Below are 27,468 nucleotides of genomic sequence, written 5' to 3'. Positions count from 1 at the left end.
ACTTGAGCTGCTTCTTCTAGATGAGGGATTCTTTTATTAGTTAATTCAACATTTTCTGCGTGTGACTTTATTGAGCTGCTACCATGTGCCAGGATATATCATGGTGAACAAGATGCTTAGGATCCTGTGCCACAGTCTTGAGATGCCTATGGCTGCTGGGATAGATCTTCTTGGATATTGAGACCAGCACAGAAGTCAGGGACCCTCCTGGAGACTGGGGCATGGGTTGTGGTCTGTGGGGCACAATGTTCTGTTGGTTTCACTCTCCAGCCAGACTATCACTTGAATTCCTAAGCTTTCTGGGCCCGTTTTCTTAACCATAGAACAGGAAAACATACCCTGCTTTCACAGGCTTGCTGTGAGGAGGAAATAAATAAAAGCATGTGGGCACTGCAAACCCAAAGTGCCTAATAAGTGGGGACTCACTCCTGCATTCTACTAACCCTGAGTCCTGGTGGGAAGGATACCTGCTCTTGGGAGGAGGGTATCAGGGGTGGTGATGACCCCACCAACCATGTCCTGCCCTGTGGCCCACCTCCTGGCATTGATCATACTATTAGTCCAGTTGTTTGCATCCTCCTCAGAGCACAAGAGCAGCTCTGGCATTTCCAGGGCCTTCTGGCGGCCAGTGATGGATGGCCCTGCCGTCTAGCCCTCACTTGTGGCGGGCCCGGGCGGGTACAGCTTGTGATGGATCAGCCTGGGGATGGTATTTTGGAAGGAAAGTTCAAATTATATTTCAGGATGATATCCTGCCTCCCCGGCCCCCTCCCCACATCCCATTTGTAATCTGGCCCAAGAGGTTCTGGCAGGAGGTAACTAGCTTGTGATGGATGGGCCGGCAGCACCATTAGGCCTGCAGATCCTGGCTCCTTAATTAATATAGATGGGGGTTTAATTTGGGGATTTAGCAGGAATATTTGGAAAGGGGGGCTATGTGGGGCCCTTGGACACCTGTGTTTGCTTCCAGAATGGCCTTGCTGCCTGGACTGGGGCATGTAGTTATGTCATACTATAGAGCTCCCAGCCTCTGCTGACCACCAACCTGATTAATACTGTCCTTTGCCGGCCACGGTCTTGCTTTCCAATGGCCAAAGTGAGGTGTGGAAGTTCTGCTTCCAGAGCAGTGTTGGGTGGCAGCCCCAGGGAATTGCTCCCCAGGGCCAACAGAGGGTCGGGGGAAGCGGGGAAAAGCGAGGTGTACACCCTGCAGCCTCAGAGCAGCCTCCCTTCTCCTTCAGAGTGTGGATGTGGTTCTGATGATCTGGGTGATGTTAAGGGAGATAAAGTGCTGGTTCATGGGTAGGAGAGTGTGAAGTTGTGTATACATGTGTGAATGCAAGTGTGTGTGTGCGCGCGTGTGTGTCAGAAGGGCATGAGTGTATGAGTGTGTGCACATATGTCCAATCAGCTCTCTGTATCTGCCGGTTCTGCATCAACAGATTTAACTAACTGTGATTAAAAAATAATTGAACAAAAATTGTGTTCTGTGCTGAGTATGTACACTTTTTTCTTGTTGGTTTTCCCTAAACAATACAGTGCAACAATTTTCACAGCATTGACATTGTATTAGGTATTACAAGCCATCTAGAGATGTTTTAAAATATACTGGAGGCTGGGCATGGGTTATATGCAAATACAACACCATTTTATAAAAGGGACCAGAACATTCAAGGATTCTGGTCTGAGGAGATCGTGGAACCAGTCCTTGCAGATGCTGAGAGATGGTGATCTATGTGTGTGGGGAGGGCAGGGGATGTGATGGCTGTGTGTTTTGTGAGCAGTGGTATGCTAGTAAATGTTTAGAAAACTGGTCTCCAAGAAAAACAAAGTCCCGATTTGCTGATTTCCACGGTGTAAAGGCTCCTGCCATAGCTGTTTTTGAGTGAGGTGATGTCACTGGACATGGCTTTGGGAAGAGAAATGACAAACATCACGTTGTGCTTCAGAATATCCTCAGAGCATAGATATTATTAATTGCAGGAAAATAATTAGGAAGTGCTGAGCTTTGTGTATTTATCAAGTTTGTAAAATAATTTCTTTAATCGTAGGTTTGTATAATTTAATTTATAGTGGCACTCTTCAATAATTAACTCCCACAGTTCCTGAAAATTTACCAGTGGGTTCTCATGAGGTGATGCACATTGACTCTAGCACACCGTGTGTGTGTGTCAATGTGTGTGTGTGGCAGTGAATGTGAGTACGTGAGAATGTGAATGAGTGTGTGTACGCGTGTGTGAGTAAATGTGGACATGACCATGAATGTGAGTGAATGTGAGCATGCACATGAGCGTGTATGAACACATGCATGTGAGTGTGTGTGCACAAACAGTGCTAGGTGGGGTGGGGGGATTGGCACCATGCGTTGTCCCTGGGACTGAGCCTCTGTGTTCCCAGGTGGAGTCCTCTGCCATCAGCCCTCTGCCCTTGTTCTTTACCCTCTGGCTCAGGCAGGCATGACCCAACACATGTCACTCTTTGCCCCTTCCTTCTCTGCAGCCAAAACTGCCTTGTGTTCCCTTGAGGGCTCCTATCCACCAGGACTTGGGCTCCTGGGTCCTGCCTGGGACACAGCCCTGGTTTGCTATGGCCTCCAGGCCTTTGCCTTCTCACAGAACTGCCGAATGAATTTTTCAAAGTCCAACCCATTCTTTCTGTCCTCCCTGGTGTAATCTACCTTGAACTCTCATTTCATCTTGACAACATTTCTGCCCTTCCCTCTGCTGCAATAAGGGGTGGCAATGCCACCGTCATGCCTGCTGACCTCTGTGGATACCGGCACAATCTGCTTGACCCCAGAGCAGCCTGATGTCTCCTTCTCTGGCTCACAGTGATCAGAGATCTCCTGCCTCACTTGTGCTGGCACAGCCCCCCCTGTCTGGTGCAGGGAGTGCTGTCCCTGGGGAGGGTGTTCACCTGCCTTTCCCCCTCTACTGTAAGGTCTTCGAGGGCATCGATGCACCTCATTTGGCCCAGGCAGGTCTGAGGCTCTGTGGTGCTCTTGAGCCCAGGCAGAGTGGGGTCATGTTGCAGCAGTGGCACTTGGGAGGCCCCCAGCGAGGGGCGGTGGATGGCACCTGTGAATCCCTTGCTGAGTCTTTACTCCTGCCTCTGGTTGGCACCGCTTCCTCAAAGGCAGGTTCCAGAGGAAACAAATTAAACCTGAGTAAATATCAGAGTAATTATGTAAATTATATACATAAGTTAAAGAACACTTGTCATGAGGTCAACCGAAGGCTGTGAAGACAGAGCCTCCTGTGCCAGGGTTGGCATGATGCAGGAGGGTCACTGGAGAGGGTGGGGCCTCTTGTTTTGAGCCCTCCCCACACTTGAGTTTCCTCCCAGGTATTTTGCATCTGTCAGCATCCAGCTTGCTCCTCACAATGGTCCTCTTGTTAGAAGGCCTTACTGCCCGTCTTACAGAGGTAGTGGCTGAGGCTTGGAGCTTAAGAGCCGGGAGGAGCCCATCACCTGTGTATCAGTCTCCAAGCCCATGCTCTTTCTTCATGCAGGAGACAGAGACCTTCCTTGAAATGGCCTCTGTTAAGAGCAGGCTGCAGCAGCTTGGTCTGCACAGCTCTGGCCTTGGAAGGGGGGTCCTTTGGTACAGAACGGGGCTTCAGGGCTGATTCCATTGATTGCTGCTGCCAAACTTTCCTTTGCCTCAGAGACCTGGGCAGGAGTTGTGGGTTTGGGGCAGCTAGAGATGCAGGCTCGGTCTCAGTTGCTTAGCAGACCACTCTGACACCTCTCCTGTCCAGAGATGCCACCATGGCCATCCTTCTAGAGTGCACACCAGGCCCTGCACCCTCATGCCCACACAGAACCACCTGCGGGTCCCCTAGATGGATCACTCGGTCCCATGAGGCCTCTGATCCTGATGTCCTCTTGGTCTGAAGTACTCCTCCCTGTCTTGTCTGTATGCAGGGTCCCTTTTCATCCTGCAAAGTCCAACTCCAAGCTCTCTGAAGGTACCCCACATTTTCTGGATAAACAGACCCCTTTGCACATATTTTCTTCTATCTGTAGAATGTTTTCAAATACTGCTTGCTTGACTGTATTCTATTGAGCCCCAGTGTCTGATCTGTCTTGGGAGCACCACAAAGCATGGACTGATTGGGTACCAGACAGGGGGTTGGAGAAAACCTGAGAGGGAGTGAATGTGGCCAGTCCCAAAATATTGTTACTTGGGAGGTAGGCGTTCTGGGCAGTGAATAGGGCACCCCCACCACTACCACCTGGGATACTGGTGGTTCCAAGGATCGGGAGGACCTGCTGAGTGGGTAGGCGACAGCCTGCTGGGCAGGTCTGCAGAGGTACAATCCAGCCCAGGGTTGCTTCCAAGTCATCCCGGCCAGGGCTACTGTTTCTAATAGCATGAGTTTTTCCTTCTTTATAATTTAAAGAACCAATGAAGATGCTACATTTCATTGTGTAATGTCAGTTATTAATACTGATTGCAAATTAGCAGCTGGTAATTGCATGTGCCACATTTTCATCTTCTTGCTATTCTTAAAAGCTAGACTCCAGCATTTGACCAGCATGTGTTGTGTGGTCTTTCTGTAGCTCCATGTGCTTGGTATGGCTACTCTGGAGGCCTGGCGTGGAGTCCCCACTCCTTAGTGCAGCACAGAGGGCAGCTCCTCTTGCAGAGGACAGATCTGGGGTTGCATCCCAGCTCTGTTCTGAGCCAGTGACTAATCTGCAAAATGGGCAAAATCTGGTAATTCCCTAGTAGTGCTTGGGCTCAGATGAAGTGGGCATGTAGGGTTTCTAGCTCAGCATCTGTACAACATCAGGTCTGTGGGCCTGTTTCCTTCCCAGGTAACTCTGGCTTAGAATGACTTGGCTCTGGAGTCAAGGCTCTGGATTCAAGGCCCTGGGCTTGAACTCCGGTTCTGTCTCTTTCTGGTTGAATAACCTCAGGCAAGACACAAGACTATCATGGGGATTAATAAGACAGCATATGCAAATGACTTAGCATAGTGCCTGGCACAAAGTTAGATCTTAATAAGCCTGTGCTGGATACTAATCAGCTTAGACTGCTGTAGAAAAAAAAAAATCTTATTCGGGTGACTTAACACATATGTATTTCTGAGAGTTCTGGAGACTAGGAAGTCCAAGATCAAGATGCCGGATCCAGTGTCTGGTGAGAACCCTCTTCCTGGTTTGCAGATGGCTTTCTCACTGTGTCTCAAGTGGTGGAAAGAGAAAGATCTTGAGTCAAGTCTCTTCCTCTCTTGTAAGGACAGCAATGCCATTAAAGGGGCAGCAAATCATGACCTGATTACATCCTAGTGCCATCAGGATTAGAATTTTAACATATGAATTTTGGGGAACACAAGCATTCAGACAGTATGCTGTTATGATTTTTCCGTCATCCCTTCTGCCATACCATGGCCATAGAAGGTCATCTGCTGCAGTATTAACGAAAGGCGAAGGCATCAGTTTGGAGGATGCTTGAAAATTCAAATGTTGCTGTTTGGGTAAACACTTGGAAATTCTCTGTTTGCTTTAGGATTTTATTTAAATTAGACAGAGATCCAGAAAAACATCCAGAGCCGCCTCAAAGCAGATGTGGGTCATTCCTGTCTGGTTTGGTGGAGGGATCCAACCTCTTTGGCTATAAAATAGGATGGCGGATCCTCCTAGGACATGAGAGGGAGATAAGAAATGATGATCTGAGCATCCAGCAGCTCCAGGAGAGGGAGTTCTGGCTCCTGGCCTGTGAGCTACAAGGACCTGAAGGCACAGAGTAACCTCCTGACTCACGAGGCCAGTCTCCTAAGGACCTGGAGCCCAGTCGGCTCTTGCTACAGCCCCCAGGGGACCACTCTTGCAGTCCTGTAGGGAAATGCCATGCTGATTCCTCACTCAGAAATGCCAGCATCCAGAGCAGCAGGACTTTGAAAATCATGCCTCCAAATCTTGGAGGAAGAGCTGCTAAAATCAATATCATATACCTCATAAGTGAAAGGTGACAGGGACATCAAACTTTATTTGTGAAAATTCTAAAAATCATTAGCATAGTACAGATTCCTTAAAAAAATAATCCCACTCAGTTGTTGGAAGGGAATTGCAAATCAAAGGCACTATTTATTGCAGTGGGAATAAGGGACCTGGTAGATTAAAAAAAAATATTGAAGGATCCAGGGATTTGAAACATGAAAGACAGTAGCAGATCAACACCACAAAAATTTCTCCAAATACTGGAACCCAACCCAGAACAGAAGTTGGTGAAGAATTATTTTATAAACCCATTTTCATTATAACATGTGTAAAATGCAAATCTTGATCATTATGTAAATTAGTTACTTGGTGTAATTTACTTAATTCAAAGCACTTAATGCAGCGTGGTATGTTTTTTCCAAAGTGCCAGAGTAGACGTTTATTTTAAATTGTTTTTAATCTCGATCTTCCAGCCTGATTATTTAAAAATGTTTTTCCCTTGTGTTTGTTTTTTAAATGGAAGGGAACAGAGCTCGGTGAGAGACTGTGTGTTCTGATCAACGGATGGCCTCCATGGCCAGGCGGTGGAGTGGGTACTGTGCACACAGGGACCGCAGTGTCTGATCGTGTGTGAATGTGCCTCATAATTTCGTTCACAAGGAATTATCCAGATGACCCCTTGCTCTCTCCTGAAGCTATCCTTGCTTGGCTTTGTGGCTGGTTCTGAAACCTGTGCGAGTTGAATGTTCCTGGGTATTATTGACCCTCATTAGGGGCAGCAATGTGTCCCCTTTCTCGGAGAGTTTTCAATGACAGGCCTTCCCCTTCAGCTACTTTTATAACTTTGAAATTTCCATTATCACAGGAGGGAGAGCCGACCTTTTTAGTCTCCTGTTGTGTCATCCAATTGTCAGGATGGCACCTCCTTTCTTGATGAGCCCCTAGAACAAGGGAGATGATTTGCTCATTTGGGAACCCTTTTGGGGGCGTTCCCTGTGCTGATGAGAAGGTTGGAAGAGAGCTGACAGCCACTGAACATCTTTTTCACTGTGCCAGCTGTAATATGCACCTCTCATGGGAAGGTGGCGGGCTCTTACGAGCAAGGTGCCATAGCTTTGCTTTGAAGATGAAGAAATGGGCTCAGAGAGGTTGTTGCCCAAGGTTGCATAGATAGTGAGGGATAGTTTCAGATTCATGCCTATGGTTATTCTGTATGCCTCTGGAGAAGTGGGATCAAAGCCTGCTTCTCTATGCCTTTCCCAGAGTTTTGTATCCCTGGACACCATGCAACAGGGTGGTTTTTTTTTTTTTTTTTTGACAGCTAAGAGTTGTTATACGTCGTGCAATGGCTAAATTAAGCAATTTACATTTGTGTTAGCTCATATACTTACTTTTTTTTTTGGTGGGGAGAACACTGAAAATCTACTCTTCTAGCAATTTTCAAATATACAATATATTGTTCTCAACTACACTCATTGTTTATACAATAAAACTGCTGAACTTATTCCTCCTGTCTAAAACTGAAAGTTTCTGTCTTTTGACCAATATCTTTCCAATTGCCCTAGCCGTCAGCCTCTAGTAACTAGCAGCTGACTCCCTATTTCTGTGAGTTCAATTTTTTCCACATGTGTAAGAGAGATCATATAGTATTTGTCTTTCTGTGTCTGGCTTGTTGCACTTAACATAATGTGCCTCAGGCTTATCTATGTTATTGCAAATGACAAGATTTCATTCTTTTATATGTCTGAATAGTATTCCCTTTTGTGTGTGTGTGATTTATTTTTCCATTCATCTGCTGATGAACACATAGGTTGATTCCATATCTTGGCTATTGTGTATAGTAAAAAAGGTGGTTGAGGTTGAGGTATGGGGTCTGTAGGTGGTTTGTATATGATAGGGGTGCTCTGGGGCTCACAGTAGTATCTCCAGGAATTGGCTTTGGGGAGATGGAGGATAGGAAGTCACTCTGGAAGGCCCCAAGACCAGACTTGCCTTGAATGTGGTGGGCAGTCATGACTGTGACACTGACAGTGAGTCCTCTCTCCCAGAGTGGCGGCCCTGTGCTGCTGAGATGCTGGGTCACCACTGTCCTGCTCATTGAAGACAACCCCTATCTGGGCCCTGGAGCACCTTGTCACCCTGGACAGGGAGAGACCTGCTTCCCATTTTACTGAAAGATGCTGGATGTGCCACAGTTGTGCGTCCCTGCTCCTCCCTTTGCTGACCTGGCCTGCTGGATGCTCTGCGTGACTTTCATAATCACTCTCATGGATTAATTGTAATGAATTAATTTATTCATGAAACACATTCTGCAAATGGAACACATTCCAGGACACAGGAGGTGCTCCCTGCTTTGGAGCTTACCCTCGGGACCAGAGTTGCTCGAGGACAGGCCTGTGTGAAGTTTGAACATACAGGCGTCCAGCTTAGGGCCTGGCCCACAGCAGGACTTGCAAAACATTTGAGGAAGGAAGAGAGAAAAGGTGAAAGGAAGGAGAGAAGGAAGAAGGGAGGGAGGGAGAGTGGGAAAGGTGGGACGCAGGGGAGGGCAAGGGAATGTGTAGCTGGACACTTGTGGGCAGAGGGCAAGGGTGTTCCTTGTGATTGGAGCCACAGCAGGTGGGTCTTTATAATCTCTTTTCTTGGAAATGGTGGGCACTTCCTCACTTGCAGACCCAGCCTCCCTCACACCCCAGTTTTTTTGTAGCTGCTCCAGGCCTGTGACAATGATGGTGGCATTTGGAGTTGGCAGCAGGAAGGAGACGAAGCGGTAAAGGAGCCTGGACAGGAGTCTTAGGAAGGAACTTGAATGATGGATAAACTACATCTGGGAAGAAACTTAAAGCATATCTTTGGGAAGCCAGATAGGAAAGAAAGAAAAAAAAAATCTGTAGAATCAAAATTGTTTCTCAGACTTTGGAAAATTTGCCAATAATCCCCAAACTCTTCTAACTGTGAACTCCTTCTGGGTGTGAGATGGCAGCCTTCATACATATATATGTACATTACAGATGGTAAAATATTCTTCATAAGTACTCTCAGTGCTTGGACCTTTCTTGGAAATTGAAATCGTAGGGGAAGCAATTTGATATGTGTTCTTTCATTTCAATTACTTTTCAGAAAAAGTATTTAAAATACCCAGTGACTGTCTGATTTTTTTATCAAAGCCATAGAGGGATAGTCACAGTGACAACCTTAGGTTTTGAAGAAACTTCCCAACTTCACTCCCTTGCCTAGTAGGACTTTGCCTCCACCAATGTGTCGTCATTGCGTGGTTGCTAAAGTCACAGCGGCTTTCAGGCTGCTGTTTGCTTTGGTTCAGTTCTATTCCACAAATGCTCAATGTCCTGAGTCTGTGCTGGGTGCTGAGCCTTGGGTTGGATAGAGAAATGAGGAAGACCCTGTTCCTTCTTCCCATGTATTACTATTAGACATTTATATGACTATTAGACTTTATACTATTAAATTTGAGGAAGTCTTGGATTTCAACTTGAGGGGCTGAGATGGCCCTGGGGGGAATATGATGTGAATTTTATCTTGATGGAGGAATGGAGCTCCTAGTAAATTTTAAACTAGGAGTGTCCAGGTAGAGTGTGTGTAGGGGAATCTCCAGGGAAAGAGCAAAGAGTTTCTTTACCTGGAACTCAGGGTGCCTAGTTTGTGGAGGTGGTACTGGAGGGTGGTGATGGGGGCACAAAAACTAAAAGGGAAAAGACTCTTAGGACCAGACTCTCAGTCCAAGCTAAGTTACTCTGAGTTTATTTTGTGAGCATATGATAACATCTCTTGAAGGCTTTTTGTTTGTTTGTTTGATTGACTGGTGCTTTTAAGGATATTACTTTCTTGGCAACTTTTAAATAAACTTTTGCTGTTCGGTGAAGGTCAGAGATGGGCTATATTATTAGAACAGACATGACCTTCAGAGCACACATGCTGGTGGAATGCAGTAGCAGGCTGACGCAAGGGCCCCTTGGTGCAGGCTGATGCAGAAGTCCAGGGAGGAGTTGATGGTGAACCTGAGAAGGTAGAGTGGAGGTGGCCACCAGGTGTTTAGGAGGAAGAGTGGAGAGGCCTCCACCAGCCTAGAACATGGTGGGCCTCTGTAAATATGTGTCTGGTGGTGTTGCACTCAGAGACAGGAGGGTGGACATAGTGGGTGGTTCGGAAGGAAGCCCAGGATGATCTGGGAATAGGGCTGGACATGTGAGAGGGAGAGATTGGAAAGTAGGTGGGCAGAGAAATAGCATAGAGTGTCTTGAAGCCCAGAGAGATGAGGGCTTCAGGATGGGTGGTTGGACTGTACACTCTAGAGAACCAGTGGACAACAAAGAGGAGGAAGGTTCCCCATTTGTTAATGACTTGAGATTTAGATAAGAGTGATGTATGTTGAGCCAGACTCAGGGGAGACAGGCAAGTCACCTAGACATGCAGAGCATTAGCATTATGGAACTACCGAGGGGAAGAAGGACAGGCATGGGATTCCCATCTCTCCTGTGCTCCTGGTGGTCCCTGGTGCCTGCTGCTCCTTGGCTTCTCCATGGGGTGAGCAAGACTTTTCATTTGGTGTTGAAGACACCTCATTCTGGGACTTTCCATGTGCTGTTTCTTCTATCTGCAATATTCTTCCCTAAGAGGTTTCCAGAGCTCCTCCTCCTCACTTTTGCTTCCTGAGAGGGGCCTTTTTCTACTTCCCCCGCTCCAAGTCTCCTCTAGACCAACATGGATTTTCTTTAGGGCTCTTATCACCATTGGAAATTGTCTGTTTATCCCACTGTTTACTCTGGTCTGTTCTCAGCTCCTGAAATGTAAGTTCCACCTCAGCAAGAACACTGTGTTCTCATCCAGTTTTGTTTTTCAGCACCCAGGGAAGGTGCCCCACAGTGAATGCTCTTGGTGAATATTGGAGAATAGAAGGCAGAATGACCATGGCAGGAGGACTCTGTCAATCTGGGAATGGAAATATTTCTGGTGACCAGGGTATTCCAGAGTCTAAAAGTGGGGCTGGGAGAGGGAGTCAAGATCCTGAGGCATTGCTGTGTCACATCCCTCACAGGAATAGGCTTCTCCATGTTCCCTGCACTTCCTCCTTCCCTGGGGAGAAGAATTCTTACAGTGGGAACTTTTCCCTATCCCTGCTGGTAGCTGTTCCACAGTTTATGCTTCAGAGATCTGGGGCCACTTACCTTCTCATGCCTTTTCTGGGATAGAACTGATGTGATTCTTGATGTGGCTCTAGTTAGCTCCCTGCCTGCGGGTGGAATTGGGGTGGGCCTGTTGAGGGTAGCTACACCCAAGATGGTGGATAGGCTTGGCTAGTCTGTACAGGTAGCTTGTTAGGAAGGGCCTGGGACAGGTCCAAAACTCCATGGGAGCCCAGGGCACTGTCCCTGCTCTGTCTCTGGTCTATTCTCTTGGGAAATTCTTCCTTCTTGGGGAGCAGCAGAAGAGAGCTGGCATTATTGTGGGTGGAAGAGGGTAGCATTGCAAACTTGGTCTCTTGCAAGAAAAGAGAAAATGACTTTTGTTGGAGAAATGGGCTTTCTTGGCTCCATTCTTGGGAAGTGGGCAGAGGGACTGCAAAATTAGCTTGTGCTCCTGATGGTTACCTGCTCCAAGCCCTCCCCGAGTATGCCGAATAAGAGCTCCAGAGGATGGAGGCTGGGAGCCGACCTTTTCAGTCAGGTGGGAGCAGGCATTGCGGCCAGGGCTGTGGTCCTTTGGGAGCTTTCAGCCGGCATCACTAATTTCTAGGAGGGAGAAGCCAGCCGTTGCCTGTCGGGACCTTAACCTCTCTCTGATGGCTCAGTCCCATTAGGAACTGTCCAAGCAAGAGCCAGAAACAGTAGCCAAGGGCATGCGAAGAGCTCTGAGGGGTCTTGTCCTCTATGTATGTCCTTAGATGTTTTCCACTGCTCTTGTCACCTTCTAATCCCTAAGGCAATGAAATAGCCCTCCACATTGAGATGCTTTAGCCTGGGGGTCCTCAGAAAAGTGACTAAAAGGAACTTCTTCCCCAGTCTGAGAAGTTTGGCCATGCTGGCATGATTCCTGAGGTCCCTAGGATCACATGGGTGGCACTACCAGATTTATGAACCTATATGAGGCTTCTTGGTGCAAGTGTCTTGTAAACACACAGAAAGGCACTCTGTGATTAGTCTCGTCACTTTAAAGACTTGCAATGGCCTTCAAAGGTGCTCAGAGGAGCAGGAACTGGTAGATGGTACATCTCAGTGTCCTACCTCACATCTGTCCTATCAGCTGTGTTCAGATCTGAGTCATAGCTAAGTCATGGGGATAGTGAAGACTGTTAGTGTCCTGGGCAAGGGACAAGGCTGCAGAAGCTTCCTGTGGACACATGGCTTCACTCCCGGTCTGGCTCACGCTCAGCCCATGTGGATAGTGCTACAGGCAATTTGTGGAGGGGTGACTTTTTAAGGTATAGACCTTGCTGTTTCATTTACATTTTCATGAGGTCTACTAGATATAATCCATCCAATGACCTTGGCTTATCAGTTAGTTATTGCTGGGAAACAAACCATCTCAAAATTTAGTGGCTTAGAACAAGAGTCATTTATTATTTTTGATGAGTCTATAGTTCAGTCAGGCAGCTGCTCTGGCCTCACTCATGTGTCTGAGTTCAGCTGGCATGTGGCTGGGGGTGACTGCTTGGGGGCTGGTCTGAGTCTTCTCTCTGTCTGCTCATCCCTTCAGCAGGATAGCTTAAGGATGTTCTGAAGGTAGTGGATGTTCTGAAGAGCAAAAATGGAGATGCACAAATACTCATTTGAACCTCCGTGCTAAGTTTACAATTGTCCCATAGGCCAAGGCAGGTCATATGGCTAAAGTCAGAAGCAGCACTGGAGAGGTCTTCATGATGCCAGGGAAAAGGCATGGGAGGAGGGAGGACATTACCAGGGGCCTGAGGCAGCTGATCTATCATATTTGGGGACATCACTTGCACTATGCTGGTTAAAAGATGGTTTCTCCAGGCAGTGCCCTACAGTAGGACTTCCTGTGATGATCTATCACATATCATCTCTATCTGCACTGTCCAATATGGTAACCAACAGCCAGACTGGCTGTTGGGTACTTGAAATGTGACTACTGTGACTGAGGAACTAAGTATGGATTTTTCTTTCATTTTAATTAACTTAATAAATCAACCTATTTATTAAAATTTAATAGCTACATGTGGCTTACTGGCTATGTTATGGGATAGACAAGATCTGGGAGGAACTCTCATTAGCACCCGCAGAAAGCTATTGCGTGCCAGCCATAGGAGCCCACTGCTGGTTTCTGTGTGGGCAGCTGCTTAGTGCTGAGATGGTCTCCAGCTTACAATGCACAGGTATGAGCTATGCTGGTGCTCAGGAGAGGAGGGGTTTACAGCTCTGCTGAGTATTTATAGTTGGGATGTCCCTGTTCCTCTTGTGTTCGGTGCCTTGAGCCATATCCACACCCTCTGATTGGTTAAGAAGTACTTGTCTTTCTGTGCCTGGTTTATTTTACTTTACATAATGTCCTTCAGGTTTATTTGTGTTGGCACCAGTGTCAGGATCTCCTTTTTTATGATCAAATAGTGCTCCACCGTGCATATCTACCACATTTCTTTGTTCATCAGTTGATGGACACTTAGGTTGCTTCTGTGTTTTGTTTTTTTTTTGTGGCTAGTGTTGTAGTAAACAAATAATGCATTATATCACTCTTGTAGAATTAAAAATGTTGATCTCATAGAAGTAATGAGTATAACTGTGGTTCCCCAGAGACTGGGAAGTGTAACTAGAAGCAGTGGAGAGAGAGATTGATCAGTGGGTACAAATGCAGTTATATAGGAGGAATAAATTCTGATGTTCTGTTGCACAGAAGAGTGACTATGGTTGACAGTATTGTGTTGAAAATTGCTGAATAGATGAGAGTATTTTGAATGTTCTCACCACTAATCAATAATAAATTTATGAGGGAATGGGTATTCTAATTGCCCTGATTTGCTTTTTACACAATGTCTACATGTACTGAAACATTATACTGTGCTTTGTAAATGAGTATAATTCTTATATGTCTGCTAAAAAAAAAAGAATAAAAGAAGAATAAGCTTTTTTTAGCCTCTTTATATCTGTTTTGGGAGGCCAGTGGCCTCAACACTCCATTGAGTCAAGAGGTCTCAACTGCAAGGAGCAGAAGGAGGTGGAGGGAAATGGGGTCGTGGCCAGGAACCACCAGCTCACATAGCCTAGAGGACAGAACTGCCAGAACTGGGCTCATAAGGGAGAGAAGAGAAGCTGATCATGATTGGTGCATTCTAACCATATGACTTTTTGAACGGCAGGAAGGGCTCCCCATGGTGATAGACATAGTCATTCTGGGCTGGGCACTGGGCACATGGCCTCTCTGGACCATGGTAGCAGACTTGAACCCTTGCTTCTGGTGGTAGATTGCCCAGGAGGGGAGCACTGGAGTTAGAATCCCTTCAAGTTCCCTTCCCACTTAAAGATAATTCTCTCCTCCTCCTCCTCTTCTTCCACTTTCAGACATCCGTGGGCTCCAAAGCTTTCTGGATCAGGCCTCGCGGCTGGGCCTTGATGTTTCTCTGCAAAAGGTGGACAAGAACATTAGCCACGTATTCACCAGCCTCTTCACCACCATGAAGACAGAGGAACTGAATCGCTACCGGGACACGCTGCGCCGTGCCATCCTATTGCTCAGCCCGCAGGGGGCGCACTCCTTCATCAATGAGGTAGGTCATGGGAGCCTGAGGCTGCAGATGCCACGTCCCCAAGGGTCACAGGGGATGGCACAGGTGAGCTGCAAGGCGCAGCCTTCTCGCGTAGGCCAAAACAGATGTGGCAATCCATGGACGTTGGCCTACAACACATGGCCATGCAGGGGTTGGCCTGAGCAAGGCTCTGCTGCTGATTGGTCCGACAGGTGTTCCAAGGCCTTCTCAGGCTCTGAGAGGCTGTGTCGTAGCTGGTGGGAAGCTTGCTTACAAGTCACTGTCAGAAATTTCTGAGTCAAAACTCAGGTTTGCTTTTTTTTTTTTTCCCCTCCCCTTAATTTTCCTCTTTGTTGACAGGTGTAAGCCTGTAGGGATAAAATAAATTTCTAGTTCTCTGCAGAAGTGGGCAGGTCTGCTGTGGATTTGTTAGCATCTGGAGGAGGTGTCTGTTGCATATTGTCAAATGATACCTTGTGCATGCTTATTTCTTTGGTGCTTGGGCTAATCAGTGTGTGTGTGTGCATGTGCGTGCATGTGCTCACACATGTGTGTTTTAAAATACCTCTTTTAGGGGTTAGGACTTTCTAATGAAGACAGGACTCACCAGCTTAATAAAGAACGTATTAATTTGATAACAAACTGGAGCACTCCAAACTAGAGTGAGCTGGCTGATTGGTGCTGGCCCCAGTGATCTCATGACAGAGAGGTGATCCGTGAGCAGTTAGTTGGTGGGCCCTCTCCAGCCTGAGTTGGTTTTTGCAGGGATGGGTATGTTGGGGATGTGGGTGTGCCTGGGAGCAGGGGAGCCCTGAATGGGTCATAGGACAGCTGGATGCTCCCTGCCCTTTCTCCACACAATCCAAATCACCTTGCTGGCCTTCTGTGATTGAAAGTGGAATAAAGAGAAAGGCTAAAATTATATTAATTCCATTTGATGTACTTTGCTTTGCTTATTCTGCTTTCCCCTCTAATTAATTATTACTCAAAATGCTACCTCATGCATCAGGAACCAGCACGAAGCCCACTGCCAGAGAACTTGAAATTGGGAACGCTTAATTTGGTGCAATTGGCCGGCAGCCCTGACGCTCTTGGCTAATCAGGGCCCCTGATCACGCTGGTGGTCAGCTGGGTTGTGATGTCCTGTTGGCTCTCTCCATTTTCACCAGAACCTATTTTGCTGTATGCAGTGATTCAGTCCAGTAATGGGCAGACTAGGATTAGCACCGCTAATGTGCCCAGCCTTTCTCAGAATGTTTCCAGCAGCGTATTTGCAAAAGTCTGCTCCTGGGATGGCTTTTCTCCTTGCTCTTTGCCCCCAGCCAGCACATGCTGTGGGGATGCTGTCTGATAATTCTTTTGCCAGCCTCCTCCCTTCTCCTTCTTGCTAATGCCTTGCCCTCTCTTCTTGCTTCCCTTCCTCCTTTCCTCTGTTCTGCCATGAAGTTTGGGAGTGGAAAGAATACTGGCTTTGGAGTTCAACAGATTTGGGGTCAAGTCCCAGCTTCTCTTACTATTTGTGTGACCTTGGCCAACTTGCCTCACCTTTGGAGCCTTAGTTTCTGCATATGTAAATCAGGGATAAAGGAGGTGACAGTGATGATTAAACACTTGGCATGGAGCTTTTTTGAGAAGCATCTGTCTTTTTCACCACACACACACATGCATTTTGCTTCCAGAGAAAAATTCAGTCCCTTCTTGTTTCCAGGCCCTGGAAGGATTCAACACACAACCAATATTGCCCTAAAGACATTATTTCCAAGCAGTTAATTATGCAAACTCCTGTAGTGCTGGATACGCTCTGCTTGGCTCTGGTCTGCTGCCTTTTCCAATTCCCCAGGCTGTGTTTGCAAAACCTTTGTGTTGCTGGGTTCTTCAGGGCTGGGGGGGGGCACTGGAGTATCTATTTTCAATATCAGACAAGAGTGACAAGTCTCTGGGAGGGGTGATGGGAGACTGATGGCAAGTATGACATATGGACTTTGGGCATAGCGCAAACCACTCCTGCTCTTGAGTTTGGCTCACATTGGTGAGAATATTGGTTGCCAGTCCTCTGCCCTGCCATTGGGAGAAGAAGAAGCCATTGTTTCCAGATGCCCATCGAGGGCCTGGCCCTTTTGTGTGTTCTCTTATCTGTACACCTTGCAGACAAGAAAACTGCAAAACAGAAGTGCTTGCTTAAAGTCATACAGATTGCCACTAAGGGATTGAACAGAATTCGAATCTAGATTTGACCAGCTCCAGAGCTCTTTGGTGGTAACTACAGAGAACACATTGTACTACACTTTCTGTAGTGGGTAGCATATAGCTGCGCTGGCTTTCTGGGGGGAAGATATGGTTTGGTTGCCTCTAGCCAAGGTCTAGAGAGGTTTTTTCAGGTATTACGTCCAAAGAGTTTTATTGCATCTATTAAGTATGGTAGGGAAGCGATCTGGACTTGGGAGGTGAATATGACCTGTCTGAGCGACTGGCCTAGAAGGTCTCCTAGGAGATAATTGGGAATGCCATACCTTCCCAAAGCCTTCACCACTGTCTGGGGACATTGTTAGGGCTTCTTGAGCATACGGATCCAACTTCCTTTTTGTTGTGATAAAGACAGATGATGTTCACAGGGTAACCCAACACCAGAGCATATTCTGAATTTTATGAAACTTAAAACACTGTTATGAAGAAGTAAACAGACTCCTGGCCACCACAGCCCTGGATAATATGTCGATGTTGTGCCCAATGGGAAATGGTATAGCTGTGTGGGTTTTGTATCCTTCTCAGCTGTAATGGCGCTTTCTCCACTGAAAAACCCTGTGGAATGGGATTGGGTGAGGAAGACAGATCTGCCTTCTACATTTTGCTGAATGTGAATCTGCTAAGCTGGCACTTTCAACAGCAAGTCTTTCATGACAAGGACATGGCTTTCCATTGTGACCTACCAGTCTGCCAATTTGCTGCACTGGGAACTGCTTCTCTGAGCAGTGTCTCCAATGCATTCTTCCACTATGGGTGACTCTTGGCCTGGGGGACAAATGGTACACTGGCCTCTGTGTCATCCCACTTCACAAAGGGCCACACTGGCTGGAGCTGGCAGGTTCAGGGACCCTGGGCTTGGTGGTGAATGGAAGGCAGGCTATAGCAGACTGAGGCATTGGGACTTGATTGGAGGACTCTCTGGGCTTCTGTAGGAGATTCCATCTGGATCTGCCCATTGTTCAATCTTAATTCCACATTTTCTCCTGAGTCTTTTTGACAGTCTCAACAGCCACCACATCAATGTATCATCTTAAAAAAGTGGTTTGAAGACTCCCTTTGCAAAGCCTGGGCTTAGAGGTGACAGTGCCCTGGTCTCCTTGTTCCAGGCCTGGGGCTCACCATAGGGTTCCCTTGAGGGCTCCTGAGGGTGCAGGTCATGGGGAATCCCTTCTTCTAAGTGGGGATTGTTCTGCTTTGCCCTTGGCCTTGGAGGGAGAATGGCTTTTCCCAATATACCCTAGTTGGGTATATTATCTTCTCTGTCAGGTATTGGTTCTTCTCTGGGCTGCTGGGTGCTGAGTGAGGCTTCAGTGGGCGGTAACCTCACCTGTGATATTGTCTTTACCTGTGATGGCAGCAGTGTGAACTGGCCCTTCTGAGACTTTGAGCATGGAGCAATACCCTCTAGGCAGGAAGAGATAGGGTGGCCAGAGAATCCAGGAAAGCTTTCTGGAGTAGGTGACACTCGGGGTGGGTCTATAGGAATGACTCTCACTAACCATATGGATAAGGGCGGGAGTAGGGGAGAGGGTCTTAGCAGTGGTGGGTGTGCAGGACCAGGAGTGGCTGGAGCTGAGGCTGGGATGGCAGCAGGGAGAGCTCCCTAGTTGGGGGCCAGGAATCTCTGCTTCAAGACTGGTTTGTTCTTGGGTCCTTTTCAGGTTCTGAGAGGTCAATGGCATACTGTTTATACATCTTACTACTTCTGCTCCCTCCAGGTCAGGTTTGATGGGGAGACCTCAGTCCACTGTCAGTTTTGGTCTTAGGCTCTATCTTGGCTTTTTGGTAGAAATCGTACTTACCCATCAGTCTGTTAGCTGTCCATCATGTTTATCCTTTCATCTGTCCATCTGTTTCAATCCATCTATCCAATCTCCACTCACCCAGCATGTACTTAATGGGTGCCTCTTGCAAATTAGGAATCATATCAAGTTCTGGACAGGAACATTGGTATCTCCTCACTGAGACCAGCTGTGACATTGAAACTTGTGTCCACACACCAAAGCTATGTATTGCTTGGTGTTCCCAGTAGTTGGCAGAGAGGCTGTGACCCTGACTACTGAGGCCCCCTCCAAGTATGTGTGGGCATTGTTGGGAGCTCCAGGACTTTGACCTTTCACCTCTCAGTGAAAAGTGGTCCTCCACTTTAGCTGTTCATTGGCCTCCCTCTTTCTTTTTGTTTCCCCCCACATTTCCTTTTCTCCTTCCCCATTTCTTTTGTCTCACTGGAAACAAAAGAATGGAAAAATGAGACAATTTCAACCGTTTGTACACTTGGTGGAGAAGAGTTTCTGCTCTTGCTCACAGTTCACAGGTGACAGATGCAGCCTGCCTTGCCCCAGCACCCAGGCGTTGTCCATCTCTGTGTGTCCTGTAGATGTTGGGCAATCTGCATGTGATGCCCTCAGGGTCAGGAATTGTATGGTGTTTACCAATTTTATCTTCTGAGAACAGTACAAGGCCTGGTCCACAGAGGCTGTTGAGGGAATAAATGAATGGATATTTTATATTTTGTTACTTTCAGTAGAGAGGCCTGCAGTTAAGTTTTTCTTGTGTGTGTCTTTGGCTTTTCAATAAGTCCTAGAGAAACCTCTCAGCATAGGCATTGGCCTTGACACTTTGCAACTGGGAAAACTCAATTTTGCCTAATAAATGTACCTTAATCCAAGATAAGTCAGTGAACAGGGCCTGGGATGCTCCTTCAGGTAGAATGGTCCTGGACTAGCTGGTGCGTGTGGCAGGGGACAATTGGGTACAGTGTGTGGGAGCCCGACTTATGGTAAGCAGCAGTGCAGGCAGGTGTGGGAAGCTGGGCACACACTCATGTACATGCCCACACACATACATATACAGGAGGACACACGATATTCCAAGGATATAATCAAACATCCACATACATTGGTACAACCAGATTCTGAGACTGCCACAGTCCTTTGGGGGCTGCCACACACTTACACAAACAGTGTAAGTGCAGACCCATACATCAATATGTATGCACACATCAAGCAGGATAGCAGCATTGCTGGTAGCAAAGTGGCTTGAGGAAAGCATTGCATTGCAATTCTGGGGAGGAAATGGTGGTTACAAAGTGACAGTGGCAACAGGTGCCACTGCAGTTAGATACCAGAAGGATGGGAGAAAGAACAGGGAGGGGAACGGCTGTAGGACAGCTTCCCATTGCTCTGGGAGTGAGTGGCACCTTTCGCTCAGGCTGAGCAGAGTAGTGAGAGTGACGGGACGATGTGGGAAGGAGTTTCTCCCAGTAAGCCTCCCCAGAGTGGCTTTGCAGGCATGGAGCATGGCTGGAGGCCAATTTGATCCTTAACAGAACTGGGTTACCTCCTGGCTTCAAATCAGTTGCTTCTCTGATTCTGCTGCAGTGAGTGAACCTCCCATAATTTGAATATAAAGATTATGCTCTTACTGCATTTATAGCCAAGGTAAATTAAGTAATCACCATGTTCTGTTGTCCCACATGATATATGCAAATATTTCTCACGCCAACACTGTAAATTTTTAGCAGACGACTTTATCACTCAAAGCTAGGATAATTCTGTGTCATTTAAGTATCATTTACCAGAATATTTTCAATTACTAATTAATTATAGAAGATTAATTCTTAAATATGGCCCCACATTTGCATTTAATCATATCCTACTGTTTACAGATTATAAAGCCTTGGCACTTTAGCAAAAGTACTGTCAGTCTGAAAAATTCATTTTTTCTCTCGCAAGTTTTTAGAAATGAGATCACAAGGAAGAGACATTTTCTAGTTTATTCTGGCAGGTTTGGAGCTCAGCAGCTGTGAGAGGCAGTCAGAACTCAGGGCCTGGCTGAGATGGGAAAAAGGACAGAGAGTTATCATATTAGGTCCTGTGTTTGGAGACTTCACAAGGACTTCGTCCTCTTCCTTCTCTGTCCCTCGCTTCTTGCTCATCATTTCAAGCTCCATGTTTGCTGGGGAAGTTGTCAGGAGATACCCTCTGTGACTAAGCAGTACTAGTCTTGCTGGCCTCTGGTGTCCCACTCCATTGTCACATCCTCAGGACCTGCTGCTACCTGAACACACCTCCACTGATACATCAACTGAGAGCCAACCTCGCACCCGTCACTTTTGACATGACCATTTGTTGCATCTTTCATCTGTTGTGACATGGGAGTGTTAGGCACAGGAACTGGGACCTGCTCATCTTTTCTAGTCACCTTCTTAGGGTTTGGGCAAGATGGTTGGCAAATGGATAAAGGAAGGGTGGACTCTCGGGAGCACTGGCTTCTGCCTCCATACATTGTTTAGAATTCAACTGCCCAGAAGGTCGACTGCATACATTCTTAATGCTCCTGGCAAGTAGGGACACCCCAGTAAAACACTGTTCTGAAAGAAAATCTGTTTGAATTTTTAAATGTTTTTATTTAGTGTATTATAGTTATACATACTATTGGGGTTCATTTTGACATAACCATACATGCATGGAATATAATTTGCTCCATTTGAGTTCCCAGTACTTTCTCTTTCCTGCCCCTTCTCCCACCCCTGTTCTCGTTCCTCTTGTTAACTGGTCTTCCTTCTATTTATTTGTAGTTTGCAAAATTGGTGATATATATATATATATATATGTCTCTGTGAATGAAATTCCCTGTGGTGTATTCTTATATGTACATGGCATAATTTGTCAATTTCTTCCTATAGTTCCTCCCCTTTCCCATCCCTCTTCCCTTGTCCTTTATTCCACTGACCTCCCTTCTATTTTCATGGGATCCCCCACCTTCCCTTCCCCTCCCCCTTTATTTTGCTCTGGTTTCCACATAATGGGAGAAAACATTTAACCTTTGACTTTCTGCGTCTGGCTTATTTAACACTTAGCATGATCTTCTCCATTTTCATCCATTTACCAACATATGCCATAATTTCATTATGGATGGCTGCCACCTATTCTTTATCTATTCGCTGATTTTTGATATTTCAAAGAAGCATCCTAGCAATCATGGGCGAATAGTGTCTAAATGCCGCTGGACTTTCTGGTGTTTGTTCTCTGGTTGAGGGCTGCTTCTATTCTGAGTTACCTTTGGAGTCATGCCACCTCATTCTTGGTGCTCAGGGATGCTGAAGGCTTCACTCATGCTGTCCAGGAGGACTGTCGGCTCCTTCCTGGGGTCAAAGAGAGAGATCATGAACCTGAAATATGGGCCTGAAGACACCTGGGGTTCTTTCCTTCCTTTGCAGGTCATTAAATAGCTGAGCAAAATGTCAGTTTCTCCCCAGAAGCCTCTTGGCTGGGGATGCAGGAGGCCTGAGAAAAGGCACTTACAAAGGGAAATGGGCACTTGTGATAGCCAAAGTAACTCGGCTACCCTTTCTGTACCTCAGATCTCCAAGAGCTTTCAGCCTGAGGAGCCTCTGATGGAAGAGCTGGATAGGGAGCATGGTGGGAGTGCCATAGGAGGGCATGGGAGTGTTGTGAAAGGCAGAGGTGAGGTGATACTATCCAAATTGTCATGAACTCATCTCAGAAAACTGTGCGTTTCATGCAGCTTCCATGTTGGCTGCCCTCTGCATGTGGTAGCTCCCAAATGGAACCCTCACTTGGGGCTAGAAGAAACTTGATCTTGGTCACTTGCCATCTTGTGGAGCTGCCAATCTGCGTGGAGAGGAAAAGGCCTCTGTATCAGTCAGCTAATGCAGTGTAACAAGCCATCCGGAAACTCAACGTGATGAAACAAGAAACATTTGTTGCCGTTCATGAGTCTTGTCAGTAGACCTGGGTCAGATCAACTAATTTCAGCTGGGCTGTCTCATGCATCTGTGCTGGCTGGTGAGCATGGTAACCAGCCACCTTTGAACTTGGGTGATAGGATGACCAGGACACAGGTCTCTCATCATCAGTCATGTGAACCCAGGTCTATTTATGTGCAGCAGCAGAATTGCAAGACAGCCAGCATAAGTGCTCAGGGTTGCTTGAGACCTAGGTTCAGACCTGGCACATTCTTGCTTCTGGTGCAATCTCTTGACCAAAGCACGTCACAAAGTCAGCCCAATCGGCAAGAGAAAGAGATTCTACTGCTGCGGGGAGGACTTCTCTTGAGTGTGAAACAACAAAGAGAGTAGATACAGGGGTGGAAAGTTGGGACTGTTTTGTAACCCATCTCCTGTCACCCCAGTATACAAATGAGCTTCCTGGGAGGAAATGGTTGGCTGGCAGGTTTAGGGGTGTGCTGGGGCCATATGCCTCCTTTTATTACTTTTCAATATTGCTTGACTTTGGGGTAAGGGTGGTGAAAAGGGGGATGTGGAAAGAGAGAGGGGTAAACTAGCCTTTATTTGTCAAGTTTGCTTATGCGGACCCTCTGTCTCACCAAATTTTCTCAACAATGCTGGAGTTGTGAGAGATCACAGGAGCCTTGGGGATTTGGGGATTTGCTCATAATCTCACAAGTGAAAAGTGACAGAGCTGGTCACTTTCAGAATTCAGAACAGCTTTACTCTAAGCCCACCTCTTTTCCACTCTGTGCTATTGGGTAAGGAGACTTGTCCCCCTTGACAGGTCCAGGGGAAGCTTGTTTTCATCTTAGAACTAGATGCAGAGAGGATTTGATGACCACTACCATGGAGGAGCAGGTAGAATACAGGGTAGGTGGACTGAACACCCCTGAGACCTCATGTGGGGATGACACCACCCCCAGCCCCTGAGTGGCTTCTCCTGCCAGCACCTCTGCCAATGATGTGCAGGCATGGGTGGGCTGCCTCTGCCCCTCTCCTGACAGCCAGAACAACTGCTTTCATGGGAGCTTCTGGATCCCAGAGGGTCTGAGGGCATTTATATCTCCTTTTTGTCTATGGGCAGGAGAGGGCAAGTTCCAGGCAGACCTGGCCAAATGCCTGCCCTACTTCCTTATCCTGAGGCTTTCTGGGCTTTGATCCCCCATCTACACAGTGGAGTTAATCATGCCTGTCTGTCGAGGTTACTCTAAGAATTAACACAGTGTGTCATGGGGTGCAGGTCTTCCTCTTTCCTCTCTCACAAAGCTTACCATGGCACTGTGCATCCAGAAGGTTCCAATAACTGTTGTCATCACAGGGAGGTGGGTGAGCCAAGGGCATGGAGAAACATGAAGACTCATGCGTGACCCTGAGCAACATTCTCAAGTTTGGAATGCGCTGGTGGTTGGTGTCAGGGATTGTGAGGGTGACCTGGAGAGAACTGCAGGGAGTGGTACGGCCTCTCCCCGTCCCCAGGACACTATCTCCACATTTTCAGAATTGCTCCTGCGTGCCAGTATCGGTCAAGTTTTCGTCACTGTGACAAATACTGAAGAGAAACAACTCGGAAGATGAAAGATTTAGTTTCAGAGCTTTCAGTCCATGGTTGACTGGTTCCAACGCAGAACCATCATGGCGGAAGGGTGCGGTGGAGGATATCTGCTCAGCTCATGACAGCCGTGAGGGGGGAGGGGAGAAGGAGGGGGAAAGGAAGGGGGCTAGGGACAAGATATAATTGCCGAGGGCATGCCCACATTGAACTACTTCCTCCAACTGTGCCCCACCTGCCTGCAGTTTCCACCTTCTTCTAGTAGTCTACTCATATTTTTAATACATCAAAGGGATGGATACATTGGTAAGGTTAAAAAAATTGAACCAGAGGGTAGTAAAACGTGGAAGGAAACATTTACCAGGAGAAGCACCCATGCACACCCCAACCCCACCAGAGAAGCCTTGGGGACACCATGGAGAAGGGAGGGAAAAGAGTGGTTTCCTACCACATGGGAGATGCAGGACTTGAGCCACTTTAATTTCTATAAAATAAGAGGATAGAGGGCCTGGGATTGTCCCCTTCCTCCCCTTCCTCTCTTGCCCACTCCATCTATTCTCTTTGCTGAGGAAATCTGCTGCTTTTCCATGCTCAGCTGCCTCCTCAGGGGTCAGGGATGCTGGCAGCAAGGAGGAAGGGGCGGCATCTTTGGAGCAAATTGAGGGACAGTCAGATCTCAGCTCTGCTTTTGGTGCCAACTTTTGAGCCTGTGTACTGGTCTGTAAGCTGGGATATTCGTACTCATAGGGTTGCCATAGGAATGACATGAGATAAAGCTCATGAAGGGCCCAGGACTGCTGCTTTGTGAATGGTATTTCTGTTACTGTGTCTGTGGAGGGTTTTGGGAATTTGCTCATAATCTTTGCTGAAATAATAGAACCAATCTGGGGCTATTGGGGTCAAGGTCAAAGTGTTGTTGGCTCAGAGAAGGGGAAACCTGGCAGAAGGCTGGCTCCTTACCTGCTCTGTGTCAGGAAGCATAGTCCCCAGAACCAAGTGAAGAAAACCAAATGTGGGGTGCCCCTCAGGGTACTGAAGGACAGGCCTAGAAGAAAGGGACTAAGTGCTCCTGGCCCTCAGCCAACCCAGCACTGGGCTGTTGCTCTAGCACTCATTTGGAGGAAACATTGGGTGAGGGAGGAGAGGGGATCTCCATGTCCTCTGGGGCTCGAGATGCTGCCTAGGCGCCTACAGGTCTTCTGAGGAGCACAGAGGGAAGTTCAGGACATCTCCCATCTGAGTTGGAGATGTTGGAGATGGCCCATATGACCAGGGGTGTCTGTTAGTGGCTTCTCACTGAGGTGGTAGAAGGAGGGACAACTGCTGGTGATTTTCACTTCTAGAGTTACTCTCAGATGAGAAGGCTTTATCAAGGCCAGGTTACCACCCCGAGTGGGCTTCCTTTCTGGACCCCTTGTAGGGAGAGAGACATGTCCCTAAAGAGTTGCCAAGCTAAACGAGAGAGAGAGAGAGAGAGAGAGAGAGAGAGAGAGAGAGAGAGAGAGAGAGAATGAGAATGAATGAAGGAATGAGAACACTCATACTTAGGAAGAACAGTGAGCAAGAAAACTGGGTGCCCAACTGTGAGCATTGGGTTGGAAATAGATCCACACATAGCAAAGCAATGTGGGAGGGGCTGTGTTTCCACCCTTCTCTGCTCCGTTATGGCCAAGTGGGTCCACCCAGTCCAGGCAACCATGCTACCTGTTGGGTAGTTCTCTAACTAGGGGATTTTGAAGACAACCAAAGGGTTTGATAAGAATGGCTAAAGCCTTTGGAATGACAGCCAGGTACAACATAAGATATAAACCCAATGTCAAGGAGAAAATATGGAGGCGAAGGCAGGTGGGCTGTTAGGAGAGCTGAGAGCAGTGACTGTGGTCAGTGCCAGAACCCTGCTGACCTGCCTTGGGATCTTCCCTTGTTCTTGTTTTTACCACCTGTCATTTCTCAAAGTCCACACTCAATGCTAATCAAGCTCTTTAGCAATTGTAGGCATCTCTCTTTGTTTCTTGGTCTTTGCTGAGTGCAGGTCACTCTCCAGGATGGTTATTGCTGGTGTTTGCTACACCAACAGTACTCCATGATGCTGCTGCTAGTTGCTTATTATCCCAGAACTAGCAGCTTTCTCTTTGTGGGACTTGTAGGTTTCTCTTTTGTGCATTCATAGCACACCAGCTCTGTCACTTCTCTCTCTCTGCCCTGGGGAGAGGAGGGTTTTGGCTTGCTTGATCTTTAGCATGAGAAACAGCTTCTTATTTGGAGTCTGAGTGGCAAATGACTTGTCCCTCATCAGTGCTGTGGAAGCCACATGCTTTCTATGTTCTAGTGCCAGACTTTATTTCCCCAGTCCCTGCTGTGGGTGCAACATCTCATGGGCCCTGACCAGGGCAAGCCTCAGTCATTAATGCCCAGAGCGAGGGCCCATTTTCTAAAACTCTGTCTCATTTGTGGGAGGGACCAACCTAGCCTCTCAGTTGCTTCCCACAGTGCATATAAAGGGCAATGCCAAGCAGACCTTCAGAGAGTGGGTGTGTCAGCTAGGCCTTTGAGGAACCGTCGAGTTCCTCGCATCATACCTGGTAGCTCTCAAAAACCCTGGACCAAGAATCACACCAATTTCCTCCTGGCTTTGTCCCATTTCCCTTGTCACTGACTTTCCTCTCTGGTCTGTTTGTCTGTCTTGAAATGGATTGGATATTCATTGAGCAGTGAATATGGGCCAGGCCCTGTTCTATACCCTGAGGTTGTGCAGGGAGAAGGTGGCCATTTTAGTGGAGGTGGGGAGTCAGACACTAAATGAAGTAAATCAGGTAGTCATAACCTCCATGAAGAAAAATAAACAATGAAAGAAGAGAGTAGCACTTTAGAGAGGTGGCCAGGGACAGAAGGAGGTGTTTGCGGAGACTGAAAGGAAGTGATGGTATCCATCAAGCAAGATCTGGCTGCAGGGAGATGTGGGCAGCTGGAATAGCACATGCAAAGGTCCTGAGGCTGAGGCTGAAATGTGCTCAGCATGTTGGAGGATCAGCAAGGAGGAGGTTGCCCAGTGTGCAGGGTGAGTCAGGGGGAGAGCAGCGACAGGTGAATTTTGGGAGGGAATGTGGGTTCAAGCACAGGGGCCTCTCAAATCATTGTAAGATTGTGGGACTTGATTTTAATCTAATGAGAAGTCGCTGGACATTTGTGATAAGTGAGAAGTATAATTTGAAAGGAGACCAGGCTGAAGGTGTTATCTCTGCCATTTTCTGACTCTAT

At 47.2% G+C, this 27,468-nt stretch overlaps 1 protein-coding gene across 2 annotated transcripts in view; it reads left to right on the top strand.

The window, feature by feature from the left end:
* Grid1 (glutamate ionotropic receptor delta type subunit 1) overlaps positions 1-27,468 on the top strand; it is a 719,927-nt gene that overhangs the window by 217,100 nt on the left and 475,359 nt on the right. For both annotated transcript variants that reach the window (XM_046450257.2, XM_058581047.1), the window contains one exon: positions 14,478-14,683. In XM_046450257.2, coding sequence (XP_046306213.1) covers positions 14,478-14,683 — 206 coding nt within the window. The remainder of the gene's footprint in view (positions 1-14,477; positions 14,684-27,468) is intronic.

The sequence above is a fragment of the Marmota monax genome, unplaced genomic scaffold (genome assembly GCF_021218885.2).
Source record: "Marmota monax isolate L192 unplaced genomic scaffold, Marmota_monax_Labrador192_F-V1.1 WCK01_AAM20220418_F8-fsc00004, whole genome shotgun sequence".
Taxonomy (NCBI): Eukaryota; Metazoa; Chordata; class Mammalia; order Rodentia; family Sciuridae; genus Marmota; species Marmota monax.
The sequence above is the reverse complement of the archived record's forward strand: the minus strand, read 5'-3'. Positions and strand labels throughout refer to the sequence as shown.